The sequence below is a fragment of the Clarias gariepinus genome, chromosome 22 (assembly GCF_024256425.1).
Source record: "Clarias gariepinus isolate MV-2021 ecotype Netherlands chromosome 22, CGAR_prim_01v2, whole genome shotgun sequence".
Taxonomy (NCBI): domain Eukaryota; kingdom Metazoa; phylum Chordata; class Actinopteri; order Siluriformes; family Clariidae; genus Clarias; species Clarias gariepinus.
The window spans coordinates 25,382,334-25,405,000 of NC_071121.1; the positions used below are offsets into that span (position 1 = coordinate 25,382,334).

The window sequence follows — 22,667 nt, forward strand, 5'->3', positions numbered from 1 at the left end:
ATTAAAAAAAAAAATTAACAAACCCTTGCATAGGAGTGTAATGGATTTCTGTTACTTATGAGGTCAGTCTTCTTTTTTGTGTGTGTAGGATATCCAAGCGGAGATTGACGCCCATAACGATGTGTTTAAGAGTGTAGACGGAAACAAGTTGAGGATGGTGAAGGCTCTGGGCAGCTCCGAGGAGGCCGTGTTCCTGCAACAGAGACTGGATGATATGAACCATCGCTGGAATGAACTCAAGGCCAAATCAGCCAACATACGGTTAGTGGACACACACACACACACACACACACACACATAAAATAGAGCACAGATTTATAAACAGGAATACACACATAGCTTAGTAGAATGCTGTACAGTGCTGTTACATGACCACAAACCTTATGAGGGTAGAGAGAAAAATGTGTGTTGATGGGACACGGAGAGAGTTGTTGAGAGAGACCTGATGAAAAGTGTGTGTGTGTGTGTGTTGAAAAGAGAACCTGGCTGTTTTATTATTTAACTCTCATTAGGGATTAATTAGTGAACATGTGTAATTATCAAGCAGCCGACATGCCGCTATTGTTCAGTGCCATTACCACCACTGCGCTGAGAACGGGAAGAAGGCAGGGTATAGAAAGTCTTCAAACCACACTGAAGTCTTTTTAAGTATGTATTGATGTGTGTCTCTCTGTGTGTGTGTGTGTGTGTGTGTGTGTGTGTGTGTGTAGGGCTCATTTAGAGGCCAGTGCAGAGCGATGGAGCAGGCTGCTCTCTGTTCTCGAGGAGTTGTGGAGGTGGATCTGCCAGAAGGATGATGAACTTACTAAACAGATGCCTATTGGAGGAGATGTGCCAACGTTGCTGCAACAACACAACCACTGCTCGGTCAGTAAACACACACATACACACACACACACACACACACACACCCCGAGTATTTTATCTTTTATTTCTTTTCGACCCTGTGGTCCTGATCCTCTCCTCTAGCTCTTTTATTAAACCCCCAAGTCTTTCCCTTAAGGTTGACTGCTCCTGCCCCTATGTTTAGACACACTGCTCCTGATCCATTGGTCTAGAGATACCATGTTTTAACCCCTTTTTTGGTTTGATTATTTATCCCCCTGTCGGGTTCAGACCTACTGGACCTGCCCCTTTACCCAAATGCTCTCTCTGGTCATGACACATTGGTCTCGCCCCTTTGTTTAGAGGCCCTGGTTTCCTATCTAGTCTTTTTTCTAGACCCACTGGTCCTGCTCTTGTCTGTTTGTCCTGCCACCGACCCATTGGTCCAGTTCCTTTTCTAGATTCTGTGGTTGTCACTGTCTGTTCCCCTGACCCATTTGTCTAGTGCCCCTGGTTTCCCCAGTTTGGTCTAGTAATTTAGATTTTTTTTTTTTCCAAATCTTTTGGCCCTGACCCTGTTCCTTTGTCTTAGCCCCTTTGATCCTGCCACTGACCCATTGGTTTAGTATCTTTCCTGGATTCTCAGGTTGTCACCGTCTGTTCCAGACCTTCCAAACCTACCTCTGACCCACTGGTCTAGTCTCTTTGAATATAGCCCCTGGTTTCCCCAGTTTGGTTTAGTGGTTTAGATATTTTTTTCTAGACACTCTGGTGCTGACCCATTGGTCTATTACCTGTATAGCGTAGGCTATAGTTCTCATCTTTTGTTCTAGCCCTTTTTCTAGACCTTCTGGTCCTAAACCCTCATCCTTTTTCCCAAACCATTTGGTTCTGACCCTGCTCCCTTGTCTAGACCCGCTAGTCATCCCACTGACCCACTGGTCTAATTCCTTTAAATATAGCCCCTGTTTACCTTTTTGGTCTAGTGGTCTAGAAGTTTTTTTTTATTTTCTAGACCCTGTGGTGCTGACCCATTGGTCTATTCCCTGTGAAAATACATTCTGGTTCGCACCTTTTGGTCTAGCCCTTTTTCATGACCTTCTGGTCTGGAACCTTCTCCTTTTTTCTAGAGTTTTTAGTCCAGACTCAGTTCCTTTGTTTACACTTTCTGGTCCTGACCCACTTCGTTTGCCTTGCCCTTCCGGTCATGAGATTTGGGTCTATTCCTCTTTATACTGTAGACTCCCGGTGCTCAATTTTTGGTGTAGACCATCTTGGTCCTCTCCTTGCCTGTTCTTTTCTAGATCAACTGTTTGCAAGTCTTTGGCCTAATGTCTTTGTCCTGGTCCCCACCCCCCAGCTTTTGGACTAGTCCTTTTTTCAAAACTTTTGGTCTTAGACCTGCTCCTTCGTCTAAACCCCCCCCAGTCCTCACCCTCTGGTGTTGTCCCTTTAACCAAGTTTTCTGATTTTGACCACCTTATCTGGTCCATTAGACCTTCTGCCTTTCCTCCCTCATGTAGGCCCTGATGCCACCTTACCTTACCGATGTATTGATGTAGGCCCTGATGCACTGATGAAAGAAAGCCACATCTGAAAAGATTTCTTTGATCCTCTGCTGACACGGACACTGTTGTTCTTTTAAGCTGAATAAGTATATTGTTTTTTTTTATTAGTGGTATACTGTATATTGTGGTTTCTGAGTCTTGGCTCGAATCCATCTCGGCCAATTACTAATCGGCGCGTTCTCCAATTTAGAAATGAGCAAAACTGTTCAGAGGTCTTATTCCACTGTGGTGTGTTTAGGATCAAACTGAGAATTATACAAAGAGCGTACAGTGCATCACATTAATCCTTTGGAGGAAGAATGTATGCAAACACCGACTCTATCCACAGGGAATCATGGGAAGTGGAGGTCTTTGAGGCTGTAATTAGCCTGAGATAGTGTGAAGGCGCAAAGGACAATTTAGAGGGCTTTCTCCCTTTCTCTTTCACTCTCTTCTTCTCTTCTTAATTCCTTTCTCTCTGTGACAGATTGAATAATGACCCCGAGGAGCTGAAAGAAGCACGGATCGCCTGACTTTCTCTTTCTACTCTTCTTCGCCCTTCCTTTCTCGCTCTCCCTCGCTTTGTGTTTTTAATAGTTTGTCTTTCAGCCGTGCGCCTGAGTGTGAATTTTGGGACGAAGCAATCCAAAGCGCCAGGGTGAACACGTCACGGCCGATTAGCGCTGCGGTAGGAAAGCTAGAAGTGTATAATAAATGTGAGTGTGTGTTTTTGCACTGATAAGACCGGAGAGCTGCTGGAGTACGTTTGTGTCTGGGAGTGTGTAGAGAGCCTGGCACTTAAAGAATGAGTGTAAGCAAAAAACGCCATGGAGGGATCAAGTAGCTTCAGGGCACTAGAGGGAGAATTAGCCTTAGCGCTGGAATGGGTAGATGTTACAAACCGTTAAAGCTGTTTGTGTATGTGTGTATTACAAACACTTCCAAATTAAGTAATTAGGCTGAAGCAAATAAACACAGCTGTGTAATTCAGATGAATTAAATCTTTTAACAAAGTACAGCGAGGTGATTATGGGGGAAAAAAGTCGTTATAAAACTCCATTTATAATGGTATACATATTAATGTATCTGTTGGGTGGTTACACACTCAATTACACATATTAATTAAATAAAACAATCATAAATCTGCATACTGGTTCAGCAGCAGGTGATTCCGTGCGCTGTAAACCCATCCAGTCTGATTCTACACACACAGCATGACATGCTACAGTATGCCTTCTGTTTATTTAACTTCAGTGACTGATACAAACCGCCATGTTATTACCCCCGAGCATGTCAAATCCAATAGAGCTGTGCCATTAACTGACTCGATATGTACATTAAATTGTAGGGTCAGGATTCATGCTTTTAAAATGATATGGGTCAACTTAAAAATGTAAAATATTTAAATTTTTTGTTACATGCATTGGTCTGATTAGAAATATCTATATTTATTTAAATAAAAATCATACTTTTAAATAATTTTTTTTTTTATGTTAAACAATATCTTAAATTAATCCAAGGAAAATTACTTTAATTACTCTACTTATTATAAATGTTGTAAATAAATTACTTATTACTTTTAAATAAAATAATATATATTTTTTATGTTTATGTATTTCCTTAAAGCAATATGAACATTTTGATTAAAATCCAAACAGTATATAATAATAATAATAATAATAATAATAATAATAAAGTAGATGTAAAAATGAGTGTTAAGTTTGATCACAATAGCACAATAAAATAGAGAAATAAAAATATATAATAAATAACAAAAAGAAAACAAAAGATTCTACAGTCTATAATTGTATATGATAAAATGCATAATGACAAAAAAAAAAAAAATCCTAATCATTTTTTTTATTTAATTAATTAATTAATTAATTAATTAATTAATTAATAGAAATTATTTTTGTGGTGCTGGATTCAGTAAAACAAACCCCTGCTTCGTACCTCACGTGTGGGATCAAGTTGTTTAGGATTAGTTTTCCGTGACATTTCTAAGCGTGTACGTTCTCGGTCCCTGGTGCTGAGTTTCTCCAGCGATTTCTTCACATATCCCTTTATTTCTTCGGTTCCAGTCACTACATCACTGACTTTCTACACAAAACTATTATACCCTTCCGTCCCAGGCAGTCGTAGGCCACGAGGCAAGCTGGAGATTGATTTTCTGAATAGATCGGTGTGCCCCGAGACGACGTCACCGAGCCGAACCTCTGTGTGTGTGTGTGTGGGCGCACGGTTGCCAAAGTCACTTTGACTTTATGGGTTCCCGTCGCTGTGCCGCGCATCATTAAGCAGGCCCGCGCGGCGTCCCTGCTCCGGCAACAGCCGTCGGTTTCAGGTGTTCGTCCGCCGACGTTTTTGACAAAGACCTTCTTCCTCTGATGAAGATATCTCTTATAATCAGTTTTATTAATCACACTTTCAATTATCCAATAAAGCGCTTCCATTTGTGGCGCCGTAATTAAGATCATCAATCAGCATTTATTTAATCACAGCTGTGTCGGGCGTAATTCGAGGGCCTAATTAATTCACATCAGACAGCAAGAGGAATGTCGACGTCCTAAAAGATGATTCTGCAGCGGTTCATCCGACATGCTCGGTGTGGCTTATTAATATTTAATACACGCCCTCGCACAGTTTTAGGCTTTCCTTAAACAAAAAAAAAATCATCATAAATATTTTATACAGCAAGTGTTGTTCAGGAACACTGTAGTTGTGCAAACTGGGACTGCAAAGTTTTTTTGTTTTGTTTTGTTTATTGTCTTATTTATTTTTATATATTTTTTTTCTAACAAAATATATTAGCATAGACTCGGAAGAGTGGTAGAAGTCATAGTGGTGCTCGATCTGGTTCATTTATTGCCATTCTGGTATCAGGTTACAGGTTTATATTATGCTATTGTTTCTATGGTAACACACAAGATTAATAATAAACACATAATTCAACAAAGGTATTGATTTTTAGAGATGTAACTTTTTTTCAAGAAATGTTTAAGAAAAACCTCAGAATACGGATCTATTCCGTAGGCGAGTTCTTAAGGCGAAATTTCGTATTGCGAAGCGCATTTTCCCATCGGAAATTATATAAATGCAGATTATTCGTTCCATCGACTCAGAAATCACAGACTGGACATAACCAATTTCCAAAGTTTATTGCATATTTTTCTATATTAAACCAATCAAAACATTTAGAAAAATATGAAATAAATAAAAATTAAATCTTACCTAATATTAATTTATGATGGCTTTCGGCACCGACTGCTTTAAAAAACAAACTGAAAGTGGCCCCATTGTCTTCTTGCTGTCGTGCTCCATCACACTCTTGGGACCCATGGTGCTATGTCTTTGTGAAATCTTAAACAAAATAGCAAAAAAAAACTACAAAGGTATGTAAACTTGCTTCACTTAGGTTTTCACTGACACAAGCAGGTTTCGAACGGCTCCCGAACATACACGCAACTGGAATCTGTGACCATGTGATGCTGCAAAAATGCTTCTCCTGCCGAGTCAAATTTCTTGCAGAATTTTAGTTTTTAAGGCGACCTATCAAATATCCTGATGTGATATAAAATTTTTATATAACAATTCAATTCTAACCATATTTAGCAAATAATTAGCTCGTACCACACAGGATGCTGTGCTGCTCGTCAAGAGCACACCACCTACAGGATTATAGAGGAACAGCAGCATTTTCTCGCTTTATATAAATAAAAGGAAAAATATACAAAATCGATTATGGAGTCAATGTGGGAATACGCGAATTTTCTTCTCCCATATCTAGCATTAATGTTTCGTGTCTGATTTGCCTCAAACAGTGTTTTAAGAATTAAACACAACTAAAAGTATCTAATAAACACCGCCGAAATGCTATGTAACTTGTGTTGTTAATTGTTTAAATCTCACGGTAATCCTTTTCCATGCTAATCTTCTGCTCCTCACTCCAGTCCAGTAGGTGGCATCAATCATTTATGAGCACAAAAGAAGAAGCATCTCTTAAATCAAATATAACATTTGAGGACTTTTAAAACTTTGAACGTCCTTGACTCATTTCATTGCGTGGGAAGGATTTGGACTGAAGCTCAATAGTGCGAGACGGAACATCTTCAAGAAGACCTTCAGTGACCTTTATATATCGTAAATGGATCTTACAATACTGTTACACTTATGGAGCAAATGAGCCCTGGAACATTAAGCAGAACATTAAGCTTGTCGTGCCAAATTAGCATAAGGACTTTAGCCTGGGAGGACGGACAGCGTTAGCCTGGAACCGCCTCAGACCTTCTGTAGACCTTTGTGACCTTGTTTGGTGCCGAATTCTGCAGACCGATTGTACGTCACATCACGTTAGAGTTTTAGGGCTCGGGTGGAGCTAAAGTCACACCTGTGTGGAGTTGACCCCGGGCCGCGGGTTTGCGCTCATTGCCGCAGCGTCCTGTAGGACAGTATAATATACAGTACATAACCCAAATTCATCTCGCGTTAGCACCTGCCTTCATTTTCTGCCTTCTATGGAAATAATGATTCTATTTTGGCTCTACTTGGGGGAAAATAAATAAATAAATAAATAAAAAGCACATTTCGTCTCAGGACGGTGAAGAAGCTGTACGTCCAATTCTTTACTGTTTGATCAATAAAAAGTCACTGAAGCGTCTGAGATCTAAAGTTGTTTCCTGTATCAGCTAAAGGAAGGCTCGTGATTTTTAAAAAGGTCTATAATTCTGCCTTACTTAGAGTTCATTCTTTATTAATGAGTTTTAATTAGCTCGATTGTATTGGGAAAGTGTGTACACAAGGGGTTGAGTCGAGTTAGTCCTGCTGCCATAACGTAAGTGGCAATATTTAATATAGCTATAAATTGATAAAGAGTTATATAACCATTATTAATTTGCATAAAAACAGTCTCCTTGGTGCACACTTGACTTGAGGTGTTCCTGTGCTACTAGTGAGTCACAACACTGCCGGAATTTCTGCATCTTCTGTGTTCTGTTAAATGAACGGAAATAAAGGAGCGTCATTCCCTGTCAAGGTTCTCCAGGTCAGGGTCTGCTGCGTCCTCATCACCAGTTTTATCTCACCCGGTTTACCTCAGCCCACACCGCCGTTTCTGGTAATGTCATCATGTTGGAGCGAGCTGGCTGAAGAGGCGCCGTGACTGCACCGCTTGAATTTTAAGCAGCTCTGGGAAGCGCTAGGAAAAAAAAAAAAAGAAAGAAAGAAAGAGCCACTGTCTCTTTCCTTATCCGTCTCATTCTGTGTGACAACACACCGGATAGCGGTGCCCATTTTAGGAGTGGAGTCTCCGCTTCATTAAGATGATTTATTTTATTTATACCGATGATCGACTGCAGTAATAATAACCGTTACTTACGATGCTTTGTCCGCAAGCGGTAATGCTAGCAACGGAGCTGTGAATCATGGGTAGACTCTGGAAACTGTTTCAAATTCGATTCAGACTAAAGTTTATTGTCTAATTTGTCTCAGTCAGCTATATTTTTGGCTTGAAGTGATGAAAACTACAGGAAGTATCTAATAAACCACTAATATCCCGTGTAAAATTCATAAAGAGTGAATCTTTTTCGTTCTTGCTTGACACTCCAGTCCAGTAGGTGGCAGAAATGCTTCAACTATTCGTCAATTTTAATGAAGGCGTGTTTGCGACGGGTGGAAAGTATTTCCTGTAAAAGATACAGCTTTTTGATGAAATCATTTAAAAAAAAGTGTGCAACAATTTTGATTCGTGAAACAGCCCAAACAAAAGAAAGTTGCTTCATCGATTGAATCGCGCAGCTAGCTGTGTTATCTTGTGTTAAGTTACGTTATGTTGCAGAATAACCTGCGAGTGACTTATTAGCGACTGAATGCCTGGCTTTGTTGCATTTTATAAATATGAGGTTGACATGATATTAAATGCTCACGTTACGTCCGTTGTCAGCTAGCTAGCTTCATTATTGGACAAGTTTATCTCAGGAGCAAGTATTCCTAACAAAAAGTTAGTTAACAAATTGTTGGCTCGTCACACCGCTAGTTGTCGCTACGTTTCTTATGTAGCTTAATGGTGTCGGGCTACAATTTAATTTAGAGCTGCAACTTATCACATTTTTGACTAAAATTAGGGGAATGTATTAAAAAACGTACTGCATGGCTGCTTAAACCTAGTCTCCTGCCACCTACTGGCTGTGTGTTACATACGAATTTATGTATTAAACCCAAGAGTCTTCTGTGAATCCTTCTACACCCCATCTGTAAATCATACTTGGCTATAAAAAGCTTCTTCATAAACACCTGACCGCTGTGCTCTCTCTCTCTCTCTCTCTCTCTTATTTCTATTATCTCTTCGTTCGTCTCATTTCCTCTCTCCCTCTCAGCGACAAACAAAAGCCAGCGAAAGGACAATAGCCTCCTTTACTGTCACAATCTATATTAAACCTTTGATGACAGAGTGTGAAGAGAACGTTTGGCTTTCTTAAAAGCTCAGAAGCGAGCGCGTTTCGTCCTGCGTCCCGCATGAGACGTCCAGGTGAAAATGTGTCCTGTGAGTTTGTCACTGAGAGATGAACACTGATGTAACATTCCATTCCAAAAAAGCATGGTTATTAAAAAAAAAAAATCTGATGTTTGATGGGAAGTGCACACGGTTCGATTTGTTGAGTAATGAAACAATTTATTGTTAAATAGGAATTTTCCTTCCGTGTGTGAAGGTCATGTTTGTAATGAACTTTTATATTGTTTTCATTAAGGCATTAAAGGAAGAGTGAGTGATACCAGAGGCAGGTCAACCCAAGAGCCAAACAAAATACACACCTCTCCTTAGGGGGCTTTCAGGAGCTCCGCCCCCAAGTTCATGGATGCTCTTTGGGGTGCGAACAAATCATCTAACTGACCAGTTTTACTATACAGCTGTACCTCGGCATACAAATTTATTTAGTTTTGAAGTGAAAATATTACCAATGTTACCAATTCTCAACACTGTAATCATTATTTTGCATATAAAAACTGTTAAAACATTTCGAAAAGACATGTTAATTCAGTAAAATATGAAATAAATAGGCATTGAACCTCATTTAACATTAATTTATGGTTCCTCTCGGCACCGGATGCTTTATAAACCAAACTGAAAGCCGCTCCGTTGTTTTCTAGCTAACGTCATCGCTAACATTCTTGGGACACATGGTGCTATGGCTTCACTAAATCTTGCATAAAAAATTAAGAAAAAAAAAAAAAATATATATATATATATATAATCTCGTTTTGTTTGGCTTTCCACTGATGCAAACAAGGTTTGAACGGCTCTCAAACGTACGCGCAACTTAGCCACCGTTCAGTTCGGCTCGGTTCATCAATTGTAATCCATTAAACTGCTTTATATGCTGAGGCAAAAGGTGAAATTTAGCAAGGAGTGGCAATAAAAGTATTTAATATACAATTGAATTCCTGGGTAACTTGTGTTGTTGATTGTTTAAAAGTCAGCTCCTATATAAAGCAATAATCTTTTTTGATCCTGCTCAACACTCCAGTCCAGTAGGTGGCGGTAATTTTATAGTTATCCTTATCATGCATTATTTGTAATTAAGGTAGCACTGATTATAACTTATAACCATAACATTTTTGCAGCGTTTATCCATCTAGTGAGCAGCCGTTCTGTAGGCAAAACTGTATCGTCAGAAACGCCAAATACCAACTCTTAACAGCCGTGGTGAGGAGAAGGGCATTTCTAAACACATGCTGTACTTTTAAATCTTTGGGTGGAGCCACGTCTCAGAAGACCACGTATCAGACTTATGAATATTGCACATGTATTGTTCCCGTCTATAGTCTCTGTAGTAAATATCGAGTTGTTTGCTTTTTCTCGCACTGTCTGGGTATGCATACTGTCTGGGTATTCGATTACATGTATGTAGTCGCTCTCTGTTGCAGAAACACACGTGTGTTCCAGTTTGTTTTCTCAGACGGTTCATTTTAAGTATAGTGATTGAGATTAAGGCAGAACACTGTAGTTAGTGTGTGTTTCGAGCTTTTTATATTGACACGACTAGTCAGGAGAGAGGGGCAAATTGCAGGGGTGTCATCAACCTTACTGTCCTCACAGTGTGACACACATTCATTATCCACAACAAACTCTAAAATGTGAACCAATTTCAGTAAAGCCCACTATGAAAAAAAAAAAAGTTTTAATTTCTGTTTTTTATTTTCAGATTTCTTCCTGTTTCTTTATAACACATTGAACCACAGTTTTCTTTTTTCAGACAAAAAACAAAAACATAATGACACACACACACACACACACACATACATAAGCTATGTCCAAATGATGTCCAGTATAGAACCTGAAATGTTACAGAATTCATTAAAACGCTACATAAAACCATATACAGTACCTCACTGTAAATCAATGCAACTGTACTGATACTGTATTGATTTAGTGTGGAAATTATATTAGTGTATCATTCATTATGAAAACAAAAGCGGTACTGTATTCAGCTGTATAAACTAGGAGTATTTATTAAAATAAAACTAAAAGGTAATTGGGTGCAAACCAAAATCAGTAAAACATTTAGTATAAAATAAAATCAATATAATAATAAAAACAATAAAATAAAATATAGGAAAACCAGTACACCATTTAGTTTACAAATAAAACAAAAGAGTGTTCAGTAAATAAACTCGGTACAGATTCAGTATAGAAATAAAATCAGTACAGTTTCATAATTAAAATAAAATCAGTACAGTTTCAGAATATAAATAAAATCAGTACAGTTTCAGTGTAGAAGTAAAATCAGTGCAGACTCGGTATAAAAATAAAATTAGTACAGACTTGGTATAGAAAGAAAATCAATACAAAATTGGTATAGAAATAAAATCAGTACAGACACGATATAGAAGTAAAATCAGTACAGACACGGTATAAAAATAAAATCAATACTGATTAAGTATAGAAATAAAATCAGTATAGAAATAAAATCAGTACTGACTCGGGATAGAAATAAAATCAATACTGATTCGGTATAGAAATAAAATCAGTTCAGACACAGTATAGAAATAAAATCAATACTAATTAAGTATAGAAATAAAATCAGTATAGAAATAAAATCAATACTGACTCGGTAGAAAAATAAAATCAGTACAGACTTGGTATGATTTTAGAAATAAAATCAGTATTGACTCGGTATAGAGATGTAGAAATAACATCAGAACAGTAATAAAATCTGTACAGGTAAAGTATAGAAATAAGTTTAGTACATAAATTCAGTATATATACAGCATATTGCTGTATAAATTGTCATATTGTACTTTGCATAATATGTTTATTTTTCTCAGAAGATCAATTTTAATGTCTGTTATGTTAAAAATCGAAACCTTCGGTCATGCTTCTGCATCAAACCGAGTCCTTGCCCCTCTTGTCCTCCTCTTTCTGCCGAGCTGCTTTTGTAAACGACCGTCTTTATTAACTTCTGAGCTCATTTACACCTTTTAGCCGCTTGTCTCCTTTCACGATTTAATCAGCTCTGATCCTCGACTGGTGCTGTTGCTACGGAGCCAATTAGACTGGAGTGCAGCTTGATCGCGTTTTGTTTCTAACTATAAAGCCCGGAATTGTTTAAGGTCACCACGATTTATTTTTTTTCGCCCTCTGTCTATCTACAGACGTTTAACTGGTGTGTAATTACAGCTTTTTCAGCTCTCCTCTCACGCTGAATTATTCAGTCTTCTTTTTTTTTTTTTTTTAGCACATGTTGACTGTGTGACTCACTAGTACATTTTTTTTTTAACCCGGTATTTTAGATATTTTCTTGTTCTGTCTCTTTTTAACTTGAAAAATGATTCCTTTGACTGTTTAGTTAACTGGAGCATTGTGTGTGCTCTATGTAGTGGACTGTACACACATCCCGCCTAACTGCAGGTGTCTTGGGGTTTTCTTCATCTCTTTTCTGCAAATCTTGTTACACGATACACGATAGCATTTCGAACCACAACGAAGGAATGGAACGACTGTTTTAAACTGTTTGTTTGTTTGTTCTTTCGGTTATTTAGGCTTTAAGGGCGGAGCTGAGGGAGCGGGAGCATGTCGTGGTCAGCACCTTGGACCAGGCACGTCTGTTCCTGGCTGATCAGCCGATCGAGGGACCTGAAGAACCGCGCAAGAACCTCCAGCCAAAAACAGGTGGGAGCTTGATCAGACCAGAAGTAAATTAAATCAAATGTGTAAAATCTAGTTGCATAAAATTGCTTGGTTATTAAGGAACCAACATGACTTCATGGCAGCAACAAAGATTTAAACAATCGTTTAAAGTGGTGAGCTGGGTTTATGTTAAGTTAGATTAAAAGTTTGTAGCGACTGGTTCATTTAATCACCGAAAAAACATGAATTAAGTAAAGTGAGTTCAAAAATTTTTCAAAAACACTTTTCAGAATAAATAAGATTTGCTGACCTCTTTAAAAAGCCTCCTCTTGATCATGTTTGGGAAATCCTATCATTCTAGCTTCTTGGCTAAAAGCGACAAATAGTCGGAGAAACCTTAAAAAAAAAATGCAGTGCATCGTGAAGGTGAAGCCAGACATAAATATCTTATCAGGGTTGCTGAGACCAGTAGGTACTGTATGTGCTGACTTCTCACCCTTTGATCTCTCTGCCTCTCTGAACGACACACATCACACTCGTTTGGTGTGTGTGTGTGTGTGTGCGTGCGCGCTGGTCTGGACACTCTCTCAGGGCCAAGTGTCTGATGTAACTTTAGTCGAGCATGTGATGGAGCTTGGGATTTTTGCTCTCTGTAGCTACTTGTGCAACTCTTTTGGATTAGAACCAGCACAAATCTTCGGACACGCTCTCAGGGACGGCTTGGACAACTTCACGAGAGCGTGTGTGTGCCTGCGCGCGCATCAAATAAAATGAACGAAAAGAAACCTCAGCGATCTGTCACGCGTATCATGGATGGATTGAGATGTTTTCTTTTTTCCTGCTGCCTTCGTCTGGATTAGTGCTTGACTGAGAAAGATATTAAATGTGTGGTCTAACAGTGCTCATGATATTGTCTAAACATCAATTATCTAAGCAATTAAGGGATTTCACAAGCGGCGGCATCTAATTAATTGCTGTGCTGATTTTTGCTCTTTAAATGTCATGTTTCTACACCATTCAAGCTGAATCAGCATCGGATTAAGTACCGGAATTCGGGACGGTAGACAGAACTTATAAGGTCATGGCCTTGGGAATGTGACACTGATCAGCCATCAAGCCATTAACATTAAAACCACCCATGTTTTAAGTTCCCTTTGTGCCACTAGGGAGGGTCCGGCCCCTTGCAGTGTGGCTCCGCAGGGCCTCTGGGAGTGTGCTGTGGTGTCTAACACCAGGTCACTGGCAGCAGATTTGGGTTGTGGGGTTTGGTGCGTAGGGACGTCCATTGATTGGATAATTTTTGTCCAGAGCATTCAATGAAAGCTTGATCGGATTGGGACGTGTGAAGTTTAGAGATCAGGTTGGCGGCCTCTGGCTCTTCGTCTGCTGGGCCAGTCCATGGTGGGCTATGGTCTACTGGGCGTTCTGGTGCCTTTCTGTCATGGCCAGCACTGCATTGGCTTTTCTGTGGGATCAGACCGAACAGGCTGGTCAGTGTAAAATTGCATGATGATAAAAAAATTTAAATAAGAAATAGCCATTTGGTAAGTGAACATTTGATTGTTCAACATGTCAGGAGTATGATCACAAATCTCTGGTTATAATCGAAGTTTTACACACATTTTGTTTGTCTCCGGCTCAGTATGTTATTTCCATTTACGGGCAAAACTCTTGTTCAACTTAAGTTCAAGTGAAAGTTTACTTGAGTTCATCTTTAGTTATACTTGCTACTTCATCCTGTAAGCTGTTCAGACCGGTTGCCAAGCAACGTAGATTTCTCACAAACTTCCTGACTTGCTTTTGGACAAGTTCTTCCTCAGCTTTCAGTTTCAATAAATTAATAGTCACAACTGCAAGAACTTTTATATGACGCAGGGACTGTAGGCATGAGAAACTTTTGCCAGAATTGAAGATTTTGAGGTACTTCTTCAACATAGGAACTCAAGAACTTTTGACACAACCTAAATAAACTTTCTAAAACATTAAGAACATTTCCTAGAGAATCTTTTCCTAGAGCTCATGAGCTGTAGGAGGAAGCTTTGGCATTTCCACCTAAGAACCTTTTACACTGACTTGTGAACTACCAGCATGTTTTCATCATAGGAACTTTTAAAGGAAACCACTTCCCATCACAGAAACATTTGCTAAAACAGCCGAAACATTTACAAGGACTCTGGAACTTGTATGTGTTTCCAACAGAGAGTCATCCAGAAGCTGCAGATAGGTTTTCACCAGAGGCTCTTGTACAGGAACTCCAGAACACCTTGGGAGCTGTAGTCACCTATCCATCAAATTAACTTTTACAGAAACTCAGGGTATCTTTCCATTGGAGGAATTTTTACAGCAACTGAATTTTTAGGCAAGAATCCATAACGAGGATATTTTACCAGAACTACTTTAACAATTACCAAGAACTCTTTAACAAGAAAACATGGAGGTATGTCTTCCCTATAGACATTTTCACAGGAGATGACAAACTATAGCAATTTGCCATTGAAGGAAGCTCTGAAATGGTTCCATGTAAGGCCCTTTGACTGACTCATGAACTTATTTCCAACATACAGTAGAAACTTTTACAGGAACATTTAGTCAGGTTTCCACCACAGGAATATTTACAAGATTCCAGGACCTTTGAACATTTTTACACCACAGAACCTTGCAAGATCTGGAATCAAGATCATACCACGAACTTTCAAACTTTACAGCACATTAAGAGCGTTAGGCATTGCTTCATCAAGGGAACTTTAACAGGAACTTTTGATCTCTAGGCATCATTGCACTGAAGCAACTTTTACAGCAACTTAAGAACTTTAGGCAAGAATCCATACCAAGGAAGATCTTTTACAGGAACTCCAGATCCATATTCCTCACCATGAACTAGGGAACTTCAGCCGCATTTTACACCACCACAGCACCGTTTTCTGTGTCCTGTGGGGCATCCTTTTCATTTAAAAAAAAGGTACCCAAGAAATTTTCTGCATCTTTAAACCTATAAACTTTGGGGATATTTGGCATGTTAAGTCTCATTTCCATGACAGACCATTTTAAAGGAACTGTAAGAATGGTTCCACCAAAGAAACATTCACAAGAACTTTGGAAGTAAATTCCTGAGCTGATTTTAGTTGCCTCTAGTTTTTGAAGCATACAGGCCAGAAACTATGGGTGTACAGTAGGTACTGTAGCTTTGCTTACCATAGATACGTGATGAAAAGAAAGTTTTACTAAATGGCTAATCCACATAACCTTTTTTTTTTTAAATAAGTTTTAAGCTTGTGCTTTGTCAGTTGTAGAACAGCATGAGAGTTAAATCAGAAAGTTCCCATCAAGCCTCTATTCGGTACAATAATGACAAAAAGACAAGTTAATGCTAGCATTGTAGTTTCTGAATATATTCTGCCTGATTCGTATTCCATTATATTTACGAGGGCGCAGTGCCACTGCAGTGATCTCAAGTTCATGCAGTTTAGGAAACTTCTGTTCTTAGCCATAGTTCCTGCAATGAAGTAAGTACTGTTGCAAACTTAAGAAGCAATCTATTCCCTCAGAGACTTCTGGAATCATAGTGGAACGCATCTAATATATTGTCTCTCGCTATCTTTGCACCAGGACTAGGCGGTCTGCCATGCACTTCAGTTCGAAATGGAGCGTTATAGGACTATAATATGCATTATTTAAACCTTGTTATGATCTTTCAGAATCGCTGATGTTTGGTTTCATCTTATAATGAGACTATTTTATTATTTATGGTGCTTCTTCCACTTCTCATCCGATATCCAGAGCAGCCATTTGCAACTATGATTAGGAGTTCAGGGGGAAAAGAAGAAGAAGAAGGAGAAGTCATTATCACCACAAATTCCCTCTCGTTAAATCCAGGCAGATTAGAGCTGCTTGGCTTTTTTCTTCTAGTTGCCTCAAGGGGGTCATCGTCAGAAGGATGTGCCGTGATATCCATTTATAAGAATTTCTATAGAAATGTGTGTTGTTATGTTCAGAATTACTTTTGTCTATAGACCAAGTGCTTTAATTCCCGAGAATGGTTCATGACTTCATACTGCCTGGTGTGTTTTTTCGCCCTTGACGAAGGTTAACCGTGTTGTGTGTCACATATTCGTTTTAACTCAAAGTTTTGTCTGTATGTGAAGACATGGGGCTGACTTTTTAACCTGATGAAAAGTGCAGAAATGCATAAAAGCTCAAAAACTTACATTGTTTTTCATTGTTTACAATTATGGTTTCTTAAAAAAAATGTCCTCAACATATGAACAAGTTCTCTTCCGAGAGCTCGTTTGTAAGTAAGTTTGTTCATAAGTCTAATAAACATTGTCTAGGTACCAGGACACTATCACAACTGGCTTAATTCTTAATTCTTAATTTTCAGTCCGAATTGTAACGATGGTTGAATGATTCATGTTAAAAGAATAAGCAATGTCTGACATCTTTTCACCTTGCTCAATTATTTTCACTTTTGTCTCCATCGTTATTGCTCGGCGTTTCTTAGGAGTACCAGCTTCATCACCGCTGCTTTCACGCTTGTTTCCAGACATTCTGGGATGCAACGCTGCATGTACGTTACAATGTACGCCGTATACGTGGTTTAACTTCCACTATTAAACATACACGAATACACATTTGTATCTTCGAATGTTTGGAACTTGTACCCTACCGTTCAAAAGTTTTAGAACACTTGCAAATTTCTTTGTTTTTGTTTAGTGATTTATTTTCTACATTCTACAACAATACTGAGGATTTCAAAACTATAAAATAACACATATGGGATTAGGTAATTACGTAACAACAAGAAAAACAACAGTTAGTTGTTATTTTAAGACACAGAGGCTGGCCTTTCTGTAATCGTTCTTGCAAGAACAGTATTGTCAAGTGCATTTGCAAAATCTGTCAAGCACCATAATGAAACTGGCTCTCATGAAGGCCGTCCCAGGAGGTCGAGACCAAAACCTACCTCTGCCACAGATGAGAAGTTCATTTAGAGTTATCAGCCTGAAAAATGACCAATTAACAGCACCTGAGATTAGAGGCGTTATGAAGTCTTTACAGAGCAGAAGTAGCAGAAACATCTCAATATTAACTGTTCAAAGGAGATTAATGCATTTTTTGGACGCCTTCAGCATTCCTTTACAATGTAGAAAAAAATAAAAATCAGGAACCATCATGGAGTTAGAAAGTGTTCTAAAACTTTTAAACGGTAGTGTATGTTCGTATGTACTGTAGGGTAACTGTAAATAAAAATCTGATAATCCACCAAGGGTTAGGGTTAGGGTTAACTCTAGGGGTAGTTGACGTTGATTCTTAATCTATTTTGCTCAGTGCTAAATCATGCTAGTTAATTGTTATGACGTTAATGCAAGTGCTTAACCTAAAGCAAAATTAAGAACAAAAATGCAATTCAAAGTTTTACAGCATTCCCAATTGTACAGTAGTGTAACTTTTAAGTGTATCGAGAACTTAGGAGAGTTCCACAGTTTACATAACTTGATTTAGCTTCAGTTTAGCCCAAGGTGTCTCCACAAGGGTCCTGATCTTCTCAGGTGTGTTTTTTCTTAAAGCCATGCTTGACTTGAGGTCATTTAAACTACGTTTTGCCTGAAGTTAACAATAGTAATGAACTTGTAACAAGTTTCTCCAGAGCACACGGAGTCTGGCTCAGGGTTGCATTTACTGTAGCTGTGATTTGGTCTGAACTTTCCCTTTCTCTTGTATTGATCCAGTGACCCTGAGTAAGAATGCCGGGTTACAGCGCTCTGGGAGTTTTTCTGGGGTTATGGCTTTTTGTATCATTTTCTGGTGTTGCTTGCCTTATACTGTATTAGATCAGAGAAATAATAAAACTTTCCAGAACCCAGGTTTGTGTAGAATCAATTACAGGTGTTTATTAGTGAGTTTTGTGACTCTGGTACAGTATGACTGAATCTCTTATTTTACTGTAATCACAAAACCCTAGGTCAAGGTTCACATTTAACACTCTATTCAATTATCACCCTAAACCAGCCCCCAGATCTCAAGCCCAGACCGACAATAATCAATATACGCCTTCACGCCCATCACAGTTGCACAACATTTTGTTGCCTCGACTTTGCTCAAGGGACTTTTTAAAGCTCAAATGGTCCAGTCATGTATTTGAGTAATTTAAAGGTCCGATATTTTACTATTTTTCTCAGAGTGAGTGTGATTAAATGCTCCAGCTGAATAAGACTTTCCATATATTTCACTCCTTGTCCGAATGTGTTGCTTCAGTGTCTATGTAAATGAGATACTGCTGAGCTGAGCAACAAGCCGGGGGAGGGGATCTTCTTCTATGAGGTCACAATATGGGAAATCCAATCATCTTGTTTAAACCTCGGCCAATACAAAAGTAAAAAACGCTGAAAAGTAGAGACATGACAAAATGTATAACATACAGTACATTTATTAATTTTTCCCCAGTGTCCGCTGTACCTGGTCAGGTTTTTATTGGGTCCTGGTGAGGGCTTATACAGTACATGCAAGGGACACTAAGTCTTTTATCTGGGCATCTATCAATCCAACATTTGAAACAAAACAAAATAAAATCATAAATTATTTATCATCAGTGCGTGAGCTGTGCTTTTATGATATTTCTGTATAACCGCTAAACTTCAGGTATTGAAGCAAATTGCTTGATGGGAGATGACAGCTGGATCGTTGTCAAGTCAGACCTCCTTCAAGTCTGCAAGAGCGAATTCCTGACATTAGCTTCACCTCCATCACTTCTAATCCTCTCAAACAAATCTGACCCGCACCACGAGAAACAGATTACTGCCATATTTTTAGATCTTTAGATCCTCAGGTCTTCAGTCCTGCACCACCTCTCAGCCATGCCCCGGGCCAGTTCTTTCTCTAACAGCACGATCTCTTTAATCCTCCTTACAGTCCGGTCGATAGATTCCGGGGCAAATTTAAAGCATGCTCGGCTGCACAGCTTGAGGCTTCACTGAGGAAGTTCACTGAAACCAGTGACGATATATTCTCCCTTTATTCCTTCCTAAGTAGATGTGTAGACACTGAAGGTAGAGGATTCAGAAGACAGACGGAAGCTATAGAGGGACAGAATGTGCGGGTAAAAAAACATTAATAATTGATATCTTGATTAATCCCTGCAACAACTTTTGAAATAATAAGGAGGATTGTTTGAGGAACAGATTTAAGGATTAACCAGCTAAAGAAAATGGAGCAATGTAGTGGTTTTAAGGTGGAAGGCGTTTGTCCAAATTGTTGCGTGATGTCCTAATGAACGAACTTGGCTTTTTGATTTAAAATGGATAGTCCTAATCATCCATAAGATTTGCCCAAAGGGAAAAGCTTTACCTCTGTCCAATCACCTTACTTCAGTGGTTTCTGTCAGTCTGGAGCCCTAATTATTTACATTTACATTTAGTCATTTGGCAGACGCTCTTATCCAGAGCGACTTACATTTTTATCTTATTACACATCTGAGCAGTTGAGGGTTAAAGGCCTTGCTCAAGGGCCCAACAGTGGCAACTTGGTGGTTGTGGGGTTTGAACCTGGGATCTTCCGAACCGTAGTCCAATGCGTTAACCACTGAGCTAATATCTAGTACTCCTGTATATTATACGCTGCCGTATAGGGTTAAATTAATGGGCTGCATCAAGCAAAGAAAACAACCAAGGGGATTTGAAATGATTGGATTTAACACGTTATCTAAAACCTGGAAGGATAGTGCTAAATGTCGTCAAGGAAGAAATGTGGTGTGTGGAAAGTGGGACAAGAACTCTGGGACTGGCACTGAACAGCTGTGTGTCCATAAGAAAACAACTTGTTAGTAAAACTTATCAGAAAAAAAAGGCTTCAGTTTGCTAGGGAGAATAAAAATTGGACTTTGGAGCGATGAAAAAAGTTCATGTGACCTGATGAGTCCAGACTGAGCCTACTCCAGAGGGATGGGCGTGTCAGGGTAAGAAAGGAAGCACATGAAGCGATGCTCCCATCATGCATAGTGTCCACTGTACAAGCCTCTGGAGACAGAGTTATGATCTGGGGTTGATCAGTCGCTCAGGTCTAGGCTCAGCAACGCTATGGGGCAATAAAATGAAGTCAGCTGTCGACCTGAATGTACTGAATCACCAGGTTATCACATCTATGGAGTTTTTCTTTCCTGATGGCACGGCCATACTGTATCTAAGGACTTATATTGTGAAAGAGTGGTTCTGGAAGCCTAAAACATCATTTTCACACAAAAGGTATGTTTCTCTAGCACAAGCTTCTGAATGTTAAGGGTTCAAGGGTAAAATCCATGCTTCTGATTATGCACATGCCTTTAACCTAGCTTCTGACGGATAAAAAAAAAAAAAAAAAACTTTTTAACACCCTGACTTTGGAAGCAAGATGTAGTCAGCGGTTTAAAGGAAGTTTTACAGCATTGCGTCTTTGGTTAAAGTGTGTGAAATGGTCTCTTCCTGTGGAATTAAGTAGTCCATGATCATGTATTGTTCTAGTTAAACCAGTTCTAGTAATCACTGGCCACTGTGCTACCTCTATATTTGCACAACTTGCGACATGCCGATCCTAATTCTTGTTGCTTAGTACCCTTTGAAGGTTTCCTGGGTCTTACGGTTCCAAAAACCACAGCAGCTACAAGACACAAGGCTACCGCATGCACCAACGCTTTGAAAAATGCTCATCTTCCCTATCGCTCTTCCTTCCTTCTTCTGTCAGAGTTATCTCCAGAGGAGAAGGCCCAGCGGGTGGCCAGGGCGATCCGTAAGCAGGCGGCCGAGGTGCGCGAGCGCTGGGAGAGGCTGCTCGGACATGTCGGAGGTTGGCACGAGCAGGTGGAACGCTCTCTGGAGAAACTCCAGGATCTGCAGAGCGCCATGGACCACCTGGACGTGCACCTTAGCCAACCCGAGGAGGTCAAAGGTCACTGGCAGCCCGTCGGAGACCTGCTCATCGACTCGCTGCAGGACCACATCGACAAAACCATGGTGAGTGAAAAAGCTTGTTGAGTTGAGGAGAAGTGGTGTAAACATTCTGTGTATGTATGTTCCATCCAAATGGAAATAAACTGTAAAAAAGTGAGAAAAAAATCGTGCAGATCTCAGACGTCACGTCGATGTGTTGATGTACTGCACTAAGCATCCATCTGTTCCTCATTAGCCCCAAGCAGAGGAGTTTAGAACATATAGAGGCAGATTTGCTCAGAAAGGCGCTAATTATATCACTTCTAGCGGATAGCCAGTTTAGCGAATGATCGGGTAAAAAAACATGCATGCAGATGTAAACAGCTTTGCCTGATTAGCGCTTGGCAGCGGTCGGTAAACTCTGGTTTCGCGCGTGTCTTTCCGTCAACAAACAAACAGCGTGAAGTGCCGCACACCTGGGCTCTTTTCAAGTGGAGTCAGAAGTGTAAAAGGCAAAGTTGTTGTTTTAGTTTTTTGTTGTTGTTTTGTTTTTACTATTTGGTGTTAAAGGTTTAGAAGTTCTTGGGTGAGAAAAGAAAAGATGAGAAACTCAAACGATGAACACCATCAGTGCAGTGTGTCTGTAACAGGACTTAAAAACGATGTCGTGTGGAGACATTCGCATTGCTGACTCTTAAACAAAACGAAGTTGAAAGTATTCGAAACGACTTTACAGTCATTAAAATAAAACGTTTTTTTTTGCTATTGTTAATATTTTCTAATTTAAGTTGTTTCTGAAATGCTTTTATTCTTTAATGGTCGTGTACTTAGCGAGCTAACTTTGCTAACGTTATTGATGAATGTTTCTTGGTTGGTGTTAGATTTCAAAAGGAAGTGACGGAGTCTAAAACTACGAATCAGGATTCTAACAAGAGCTAGTTAGCAAGGAGCTAACTCATTTGTTGATTAAGTTTTTAATGGCTATCTATCAATCTATTTGTCTGTCTATCTATCTATCTATCTATCTATCTATCTATCCCTCCCACTCTGTTTCTACCTGTCTGTCTATTTGTCTATATGTCTATTTTTCTCAGATTCACCCTGTCTGTTCCAGGATATGTCTGTCTGTCTGTCTGTCTATCTATCTATCTATCTATCTATCTATCTATCTATCTATCTATCTATCTATCCATCCATCCATCCATCCATCCATCCATCCCTCTCTCTCTTTCTACCTGTCTGTCTATTTGTCTATATGTCTATTTTTCTCAGTTTCAC

The 22,667-nt window shown here is 39.3% G+C and overlaps 1 protein-coding gene across 9 annotated transcripts in view; it reads left to right on the top strand.

Annotated features, from left to right (window-relative positions):
* The window catches only part of LOC128510467 (utrophin-like), a 210,171-nt gene that overhangs the window by 124,647 nt on the left and 62,857 nt on the right, over positions 1-22,667 (top strand). For all 9 annotated transcript variants that reach the window (XM_053482764.1, XM_053482771.1, XM_053482770.1 and 6 more), the window contains 4 exons: positions 89-261; positions 711-867; positions 12,408-12,537; positions 21,205-21,473. In XM_053482764.1, coding sequence (XP_053338739.1) covers positions 89-261; positions 711-867; positions 12,408-12,537; positions 21,205-21,473 — 729 coding nt within the window. The remainder of the gene's footprint in view (positions 1-88; positions 262-710; positions 868-12,407; positions 12,538-21,204; positions 21,474-22,667) is intronic.